Source organism: Neltuma alba, unplaced genomic scaffold (genome assembly GCF_004799145.2).
Source record: "Neltuma alba isolate B1F8T4 unplaced genomic scaffold, ASM479914v2 tig00004720_pilon, whole genome shotgun sequence".
NCBI classification, from domain to species: Eukaryota; Viridiplantae; Streptophyta; class Magnoliopsida; order Fabales; family Fabaceae; genus Neltuma; species Neltuma alba.
Genome location: NW_021633834.1, coordinates 57,382 through 67,261, shown reverse-complemented (window position 1 = coordinate 67,261; position 9,880 = coordinate 57,382). Strand labels below are relative to the sequence as shown.

Below are 9,880 nucleotides of genomic sequence, written 5' to 3'. Positions count from 1 at the left end.
ATTCTTGATTCTTCGTATTTTTTGGTTTCTGAAGAAATAATAAAAAAAGTCCTTATTGTTGGTATTTGTTTATCAGGTAAAAAGAAACAGAAAAAAGGATAACTTGGTATTCTTGTTTTAAAGCAATTCCCTTGGACCACTATAGATCTGGAAATTTCGTTGGGCCCTTTTTTTCTGGGAATTGCTTTCTTCTTATTTATGCTTCTGGGTGTCTTGCAGCTCTGCACTTGGTTATATATCGTAATTCTTGCACTGGGGCTGGTTTTCCCGGCTAAATTCTGCTCCATCTTCTTCTTAATTGTATGATTTATCAATCTGACCTGTAATTTACCTTGTTTTTGTTTATTTTTCTTCTTCCTTCCATTCTATATTGAATTTTTGAAGTGTTTTTCTCTCCGAGTTTTCTGGTTGGATTTTCTGCAGCTGTGGTTGTGAGATAGCGATATCCTCGTGCTCTTAGAGATGGCTTCTAGGGAGATTCTGAACCTTATCTGTGGCATGCTGATAAATTGTGGATTCTAGTCTTGTTTATTTCTTATTTAAGCTCACAACTAATAAAAAGGCATCGTAAGTTCGTCGTGTGGAGGATAAAGAATGAAGGAAGCCATATTATTGGGAGATGTTAGATTCACTCTTTTTATTATTACAAGGGCTTTTGCCCTGCGGGAATTAGATTCCAATGTTTGTGCAGCAATACTTAAAATTCTATGAGTCAGATTGGTTTCTTAGCTTGACAACATTATTGCCACAACAAGCTTGGTGTACTGTTTTTGTGCTTAGAGATATGATTTAGTCTTTCATGATGATGACGATGATGATCTAGACGATGGTGGTGATGAGTTCTTACTCTTTTGTTTTTCCCCTAGGGATGAAGAATGAGTAACACTCTTTATGGCTTGTAAATAGTGTGGCTTATTATTGATTTTATATTTTATATTATAGTGTCTGATTGCATGACTTGTTTTGACGCGCAAATTTTGAACAAGGGTTTTTGAATATCTGCAGGCTTGGCTAGATCATGGAGGGTATTATTGTGAGAAGAGTAATTCCCTCAGATAATAGTTGCCTCTTCAATGCAATAGGGTAAGCTCTTGGGCGAAAGTCTTTCGTTTTGTTGGTCTTTAATATGCAATATTGCTAGCAATAGTGCCGCTTATAGTCTGATTAAGCTATTCTCTATGTTCATTCCATTTTAGGTATGTTATGGATCATGATAAAACTAAAGCTTCTGAGTTGAGACAGGTAATGTTTTCATGCTTTATATTTGCTACAAATATGCATAGTAAATGTCATGGAAATATTTGAATCTTTTTCATCTTGCCCTTGAAATTTTTCTCTTACGCTTCTTTAGCTGTTGATTGTATAGTACCGTGCTTGGCTTGGCATCATTCTGGATTGGTTTCCAAAATCCAAAGATCAATACAAAGTTTTGTTTTGTTATTTGTGGGACAACTTTTACATCTAGACATTTATATTAAAACAGGATGGAAGGAAAAATAAAAGAAACTGATGATTAATTTTTATTCAAGGATGAAGGAAACAAGTAGATATGGTTGTTCTTTGGCATCTATATCCGTGAATTTTACTTGTACTTGGAGAGTCTTCTTGGTGCAGTACGTGTATAAATGCACGTAGGACCTTATTGCAGTTGATATAACTCATGCTAGTCCAAGCTGCACTATCCTTTTTTTTTTTTTTCAAGAAAAAAATTCCTATTTGAGACTTAACTTCATAATGGAACTTCAGATTTTTTCCTATCTATCAGAAGTCCCTGATGCACTTTTGGATTGGTCAAGGGACGAAAAATTTAGTAGTTAGAATAGTATGAGTTTAGATTTTGACAGTTCTATGCCCAGCCATATCGCCATGTTAGTCACGGCATGAACACCCCTTTAAAAGAAGTTTTAACCATCAAAAGGAAGCAACCATTGTAATTATTTGGATTGAGAGAAAATACATGTCCAACATAGGAGCTACAACTGGTAAAGTAGAACCCCTATACTGTCTTATAACTTTCCGTTTGCTTCGAGCACATAGCTGATGTCTTTTATAGATGTGTAATTTTACCTTAACCGTTTGTGATGTTTAACATGCCAAAGGTTATAGCTGCAACAGTAGCAAGTGATCCAGGGAAATATTCTGAAGCATTTCTTGGAAAGCCAAATGCAGACTATTGTGCCTGGATCCTTGACTCAGAGAAGTGGGGAGGTTAGTTCAGCCAGGCCTTCCAAATCACGGTTTCTTAATTCTAAACTATTGATATCCACACGATTATCCATTTTATGTCTTATAGTATCCCCTTACTAGTTGAAGTACAGAATTTGATGTTCTGTATGCATTTTATTGCTTTCATTTTTATAATGGTTGTCAAGGGAAATGGTCATCAATGGGATATATGTTGTAAATGCTAGTTTAAAAAATAGCAATAATTCAGGCTTTTTCCCTCCAGAGAAAAGAAGACTATTGGAGTGTTGTTAAAAGTTTGTAGTTTCTCTCAGGCATTTTGGAAATTTCACCTAGAATTTCTTTGGAAAAGCTTTATGTGAAAATGTGTGGTAACATTCATTATGATTTCAAAGATGATGTTGTAGTAAGGTTTTATTTTTCCCTTTTCAACACTGTATCCCTATTAAAAGATTATCGATCAATATTATGATTGGAAATATTTAGTCTGGGCATACGGAAATATTATGATTTCTGGAAGAATAGTTTTCGGACTTTTGCAGCATTACATCTATCAGTTTAAATTCATGAGATTGGTGGTTTTTTCCTGAAAGCCAATGAATATCAAATGTCATAGTAACCCGTATGTTTGGATATCAAGTTAAAAGCTCTGTAAACTTCAGGTGTGGCATTTTTGGCCCTTGGGTTATGATGAAAATATTAGGGTCCATATTTTGCAGATGAAGAGATTAATATAAATTCCTGTTTACATTTTAAAGTTTAGTGTATTAATACCATGAATTTGCCAGTATTTCAGTTGCTAATTTGGCCACTTTGCTTCCCTTTGTCAAGGTGCCATTGAGCTCTCAATATTAGCAGATTATTATGGACGTGAAATTGCAGCATATGATATTCAAACGACACGATGCGATGTGTATGGTCAGGTTAGCCTTTCATTCTCAGTCAACATCCTTCCAAGGAACTTCCTATAACAAATTTTCATTATCTTCTGTGGATACTTACGACAGGAGAGAAAATATTCTGAAAGGGTCATGCTGATTTATGATGGTCTCCATTACGATGCATTAGCTGTACGTCATTTCATGCGAACACATCTTTTGTTTCCTTATTTTTATTTGTTGACAGGTGTTAAAACCTATTTTGAATTAGTACACACTTAGGTTTTATTATCAAAATGCTTGCTATGAGTTTCTCCAACAAAAGCATAATGGGTGGGTATTTCTAGTGTTTCTGACAATTATGCTTTGTATGGGCCAGATGTCTCCCTTTGAGGGTGCCCCTGAGGAGTTTGATCAGACCATATTCGCTGTACAGAAAGACAGAAGCATTGGACCTGTTGAGAGGCTTGCTCTTGATTTTGTTAAGGACCAACAAAGGTTTGTCTCTCATTCTTACAGAGACTTCGGGGGTGTTTGGATAGAAATCAAATTATGGTTTCAAAAGTGTTTTTACGGTCTACGAAGCAAATATGTGAAGGAGTTTGTCTCGTTTTGTGGAAAAGTGCTTTTTGGAAGTGCTTTTGGCAATAGCCAAACAACCCTTCATGTCAAAAGAATCTTGTATACTGGAAAGATGTGGATAGCATGGTATTCAAATAATTGAAAATATAAAAATCTACATTTTCTTCGGGTTGTTCAATCATCAATGGCAGTTTTGTTCTGGATTTCTGTAAACTACCCGTAATATTCTTTCTTTAACAACTTCAAACATCATACATACCAGATACAAGAATATTTTAGCTAATACTTGTTTTTCAATTCACCGCTGTTGTCCAGGAAACGAAGCTATACCGACACGGCCAGCTTCACACTCCGCTGCGGGATATGCCAAATTGGCGTAGTTGGTCAGAAGGTACTGACATGATTCCCAGACCTGTGTTTGTTTCTTCATTTCTAAGCACTGGTTTTCATTGTGAATATATACGTCAACAGGAGGCAGTGGAGCATGCACAAGCAACTGGTCATGTTAACTTTCAAGAGTATAGATGATGATGAAGATGATGATGTATAATAGTTGCTCTTGTGGGATACAAATTCACAGATAATGACCTCACTTGATTTGGCCTCTTCATGTACTGTTGTAACTTATGAATGTGCAGTGCCTGGCTCGCCGCCATATTACTCTTTCCTGCAAACGTGTTGTTTTTCAGAGCTCATTGAATTACAAAATAATGTGTTTTCCTCATCCGAGGGGGAAAAGGTTGAATTTTTGTGCGCTTTACTTCTTTTTCTTTTTCTTTTTTCCTTCTTGGTTTTTCCCCTCCTTGCGAGAAGATTAGATTGTTTATAAGCCTCAAGAATGTGAAAATATTTGGGTGATGATGTGTATGTATGTTTCAGCCCAACCATATCGAGTCAATTGAAGCTGAGCAAAAAATGAAAACTTGGGCTTGTCAAAGTCAATGCACTCTTGGGCCCGATTTGACCCTATATAATTGATTGTTAAAAAATGTTTTAGTTATCATAATTTATATGAATTTTTTTAAAAAAATTAATTTAATAAATCTTTATGTGAAGGATTTTACTTGTAAGGATTTGCTTATAATATTTATTAAATATTAAATTAAAAATGGGAAAATTGCTGAAAAAACTTCTCATTGAAATACTTATTATGCCAAGATATCTGAAATTTATTTAAAGATATTTGAGTATAACTTATTTTTAGCATATGCAATTTTTCTTCAGTTGTGTATTGTTAAAAAATACTCTTCCGGTCCTTAATATGAAACCTAATTATTGAGTTAATTTTAATTTTAAACATAAGACATATTTTCCATATTTATTATTTTTTTTTTCTAAATTATCTCTATAGATACTCCATCAACTATAATCAAGTAGAAGCGGAGAGTAAATATTAAGAAAGATGACTATGGTTTTTTAAGAAAAACATGTCATATTTTTTTACAATTAACTAACTTACCTAACTTATCAAATTAGTTAAATAAGTCTTATATTAATGACAAGAGGAGTATGATTTATACCATTAAAAAATAATTGCACCCGCGATGTAGAGCAGACATCCAATTCAAGTTAAAAAAATATTACTATTTAGAACGTCAGAACATTACTACTTTGTGCAAATTTCAAACCTATTATATGATGTGAAAATTCTAAAAAATTATATTATGAATTATAAATGATATATATTTTGAAAAGCAAACCATGGCAACTTTTCAGGCTTCATCCAGAGGATCTGAAATGAAGTTTAAGGGTTTTGCAAGAGAGAGGCCGGCAATTGACTGCTGAAATATTCCCAACTGTCTGTTCCATGAAATATGATTACAATAAATGAGATGTTAATTTACTTCTCAATGCCGAATCGTGACAGTGATGGCACAAGCCAATGAATTCATGTGTGTGCGCGCGTGTGCGCGCGTTGAAAAGAAAGGAAAAATAAATAAATGAAAACGTTGAGAAATTTAATTTATTGAAGTTGCTTGGAACCAAGCATTTCCCCCCAAGATTTTAGAGAAAATGATGAATCTTGTTTGTTTTTTTTTAAATGGTCAACGAAAAGGATGAAAATTGAGTTTCAAGTAATGTCAATAAACAGAAGTCACGAGTCTTACGGTTCACGGGTTCGTACAACAAAGTTTCTTTTAATTTTAGAAGCGCCGGCTGTTTTACAAATTACAATTATACTTGTTATTCCTAATTTAATTAATTAATAAACCTTGTTTCTTTCGCCATAATCACCTGTAGATTTAGCTTGAGACTTTACATTTTTTAATAAAATATTGTAAGTCTCTTACATTACATGAAATTAAGAAATTAGTTAAACGGTACCTGATTTACGAATAATATAGTTTGTAATAATCTGTACTGTGTTACGTATAATAGATCTTAAATAAATATTTTTTTTTGTAAATTCAGAGTATCTTCAAATTATTTTAGACTTCAAACTAATCTCTGTCGAATTAGGAGTGTTAAAATTAAAATCCTCCCAACAAGCACGTTTCCTGAAATTTGAACTTGTGTTCTCTTCCTAACCGATGTGAGATCACTTACCATCTTAAATAAATACTAAAAAGTTTAAATGATATAGTTTTCATAAGCCTACTGAGATTAAAACATGCTTTTTAGTTTTTAATATTTCAAAAGCGGTTACACAAATATAAATTATCCACTAACAAAATTTTCATATTAGTAATCTAAGACTTAGATATGAATCACAAAATTGTCATTACATATATATGTGCTATTGCATTTACATTACTTGAGGTTCGCTAGGCTCTTTTGTTTTTAATTATTTAATATGATGCCAATAATATATATATATATATATATATATATACGTGTGTGTGCTTTTTACATATTACATAGAATTTTTTTAAAAATGCATTTTTGTTATATAATTTATAGACAGCATGACAACTTATACAATTTATATTGATAGTACTAATTAAAAGTTATCTTATACACTTTGTTATTCTTTTTGGGGCATGTACTTCAAGGCAAAAAAAACCTTATCATTACATAAACAATTGTTTGGCAATAGTTCTTAAATTCATTTTTTCCCCTGAGCTAAATATCTATTTTCATACCTTTATTTGGTTTTTATAATATGCTCACAGACAAACATGTTAATGCCAAGTTCAAATCTAATACCTCATCTAAGCATAACAGGTGACATTACGTCATTACCCTTGGAGCAACTAGTTGTTGACAAGCTTTTTTATGACAATAAATAAATAAATAAGACAAGCTTTTTAATTCTTCTACTTTGGATCAAAAGAATAGGGCCTGTTATATTTTATGCCATGCATCACACTACCTAAAGTGAGGATGGCCCATTTTGGGAACCATCTCAAAATCATTATTCATATTGCTGGTTGAAAGGGAGCTTTAATTCTGACATCTTCTTTCTCTTCTTTTAACAAAGTTTTCAAAGATCACACCGATTTCACACCATAGATCACACCGATTTCACACCATAGTCATTTAAAAAAAAAAAAAACAATTTCACATACTTTTCACCCACGAGTCCAATAATAACCCACACTACAGTAGTTTCTATTCAGACTCACATATTAAACTTAGGTGGGTGAAATTATTTTTCAGTTTTAAAATACTCTTTTAAAAATTTTATGTGATCTATTAATTATTTTTAAACTTTCGAATCTACTCCTCCGGTCCTTAATATAGGACCCAATTGTTGAGTTGGTTTTAGTTCTAAATATAAAACCTATTTCTCATATTTATCAGTTTTCTCTAAATTACTCCTATAGATACTCCCTCAGTCATAATCAAGTATAAGAGGAAGAGAGGGTATTAAGAAGAAGGATTATAGTATTTTAGAAAAAACGCGTCACATTTTTTATAATTAACTAACTTACCTAACTTCCTTAATATAAACAAATTAGTTAAATGAGTTTTATATTAATTAACGGAAGAGGATCACAAAGAGATAAATCGTCCTTCAGTGCATAGGATTGATTAAATTTCATAGTTAAAACAGAGATCTCTCTTTAGTTATTTATATTTGGCTGATATGATCACTGCTCAAGTGTTCATCCCGGTATCCCCTGCGTAAATTTTCAGATCATTCAGTTTCACAGAAGAGGGAAAAGGTTCAGAGAAGAAGATTTCAAATCCAGTAGTGTACAGGACAAGGAGGGAGACCAAAAATCTATCACAGGCGAAATAGGATCCCCAATTTCATATATACACAAACCAAAATCTGAAGGGACCACCGAAATACACAAAAAGGAGAACCAAGAAGAAGGAGAAGGAGAAGAAGCAGGATTGACCTCACAGGCCAATTCTCTCCACCTCGTCTGCTTCAAAATCTAGCCCTAAAAGCTCTCAATTCACCTCTGGAATACTCTGCAGAGCAGGCCTCCATGATCGTTGATGCTGATAAACCTCATATCCATGGCGTTTTCCGTGGCTCATTAACTGCGTCATCACTTGATCCACCCCCAGCTCCTTCACCTCCATTTTACTCAGCAGTTGCTCCAGCTGCTTCTTCGAGATCTTGATCTTCACCTCCGTTATCTTACCGGAGAAATCCCCGACGTTCTTAGCTGAATAACCTCCCTTTGTTCCTCTCTCTGCCGCCGGAGACGGCGTCGGCCAACTCCAATCCTCGCCGTCGTCGGATTCGTCGTCATAGACGCGTTTCTTCGAGGATTGAGGCTTCAAGCAATTTCCCATTGTTGGATGGATCTCGCAATGCTCTGGGCTTTCAGCGGGAATTTGCTGAAGCTCGAGAGAGATTAATGAGATTTCGGCAGCTGCATAGAGAAGAGGGATATACTTATATACCTACACAGGAGAGAGAAGATTGAGGGGGGAGGAGAGAAGGAGTCAAACCTAATTTGCCACGTAGGATTGAGAGAGCGTCCTACGTGGAAAGTGATGAGAGGTTTGAACTTTCGAGTGTGAAATTTTAGGTGTGAAAAGAATCGTGAACGGGATCCACCATCCAATGTATATTGAACCCTTTTTTAACTTTTTTATACATTTAATTAATAGCTGATTAATGAATAATTATTTTTTACCACCTCTTCTGGTCCTTAATATAAAACCTAGTTAACTAATTTAGAAATATTAAAAAAATTAATTAAATTAGTTATTTGTAATAAATAAGTGTTGTTTTTATTACAATACCTTTACTAATCATGTATATTAGCTAGAATTAACATGTGTAAGTAGTACAATAATTATTTTAAAAAAAATAAATATAAAAAATAAAGTGGATTGAAGTATTGTATTTAGGACCTAATTAAAAGTTAAATAAGCTTTTATAATAAAAAATGGAGGCAGTATAATTTTATTTCAATCATTGTGTAAGATTTAGTAGATGCTGAACAAATATTTATATGTCAAACCAATTAATGTGAGAGTTATGGCGAAATCTCAATGAAACCAACACTGTACTGAAACTTATACATTGTATATTACCTCTTGTTTTAATATAAGAGCTTGTTTAATTTTTATTTTAATCCTAAATATGATATCTCAATCTATTTTATCTCTCATATTTATCTTTTTTTTAAAAAAAATAGTCCTTGTAATAATGGTAGTTGTAGCAAATATATTTGATTAGTAAGGATATTTTAGAAAAAATAATACTCATTAATTACAAATAACTAACTTAACTAGTTTTTTTAATCTATTTTAATTAGTTAATTAGCTTTTCTATTAAGGATTGGAGGCAGTATAACCTAAATAGTACCTCATAAATTCCGAATGAAATATAAAATGAGAAGTGCAATATTTAGAGTTCGCAAACAATGCGTCTCCTTAAATTTTTATATATACTATAGTTTGATTCCTAACATGTATGTGTTTGTTTAATTAATATGTCCTCATGTTATTAACATATATCAGAGTTAATTGATTAATTTGACTATATTAAAAAAATTAGTTATGTTAGATATTTATGATAAATAAGAGTTGTCTGTCATCAAATATCATTACTAATCACATATATTATGTATAACTATTATTTGATGAAACATTTAAAATATACAATTACTGTAAGGAATACCTTGAAAATAAATAGATAAATATAAGGAATAAAATGAAATGAAATCTTATACTTAAGACTAAATTAAATATCAAACTAAGTTTTATATTGACAAGCGGAGGTAGTGTGATATTTGTATGTGTGTTTGTGTTTGTTTATTAAGGTTATACGAGTGAAATTTAATATTTTAGTCAAAAGTAAATAAAGAAATTTAGGTTAAAAG

The 9,880-nt window shown here is 32.6% G+C and overlaps 2 protein-coding genes across 3 annotated transcripts; one reads left to right on the top strand and one right to left on the bottom strand.

Annotated features, from left to right (window-relative positions):
• The first annotated feature begins 236 nt into the window (after positions 1-236).
• Positions 237-4,397, top strand: LOC114745575 (ubiquitin thioesterase OTU1). 2 transcript variants are annotated; one of them, XM_028933730.1, is made up of 9 exons: positions 237-300; positions 987-1,083; positions 1,197-1,242; positions 2,100-2,208; positions 3,016-3,107; positions 3,192-3,254; positions 3,442-3,560; positions 3,960-4,035; positions 4,116-4,397. In XM_028933730.1, the coding sequence occupies exons 2-9, from the start codon at positions 1,019-1,021 to the stop codon at positions 4,170-4,172; spliced, it is 627 nt and encodes a 208-aa protein (XP_028789563.1). In that variant the 5' UTR covers positions 237-300; positions 987-1,018; the 3' UTR covers positions 4,173-4,397. The 2 variants fall into 2 exon arrangements, with proteins under 2 accessions (XP_028789563.1, XP_028789564.1); XM_028933731.1 differs by having other exon boundaries at positions 255-300; positions 1,006-1,083.
• A 3,401-nt stretch (positions 4,398-7,798) lies between these two features.
• LOC114745577 (uncharacterized) lies at positions 7,799-8,409 on the bottom strand. The gene has a single exon (XM_028933734.1). It carries the CDS (start codon positions 8,337-8,339, stop codon positions 7,989-7,991), a length of 351 nt encoding a protein of 116 aa, XP_028789567.1. The 5' UTR covers positions 8,340-8,409; the 3' UTR covers positions 7,799-7,988.
• Between the last annotated feature and the right edge of the window lie 1,471 nt (positions 8,410-9,880).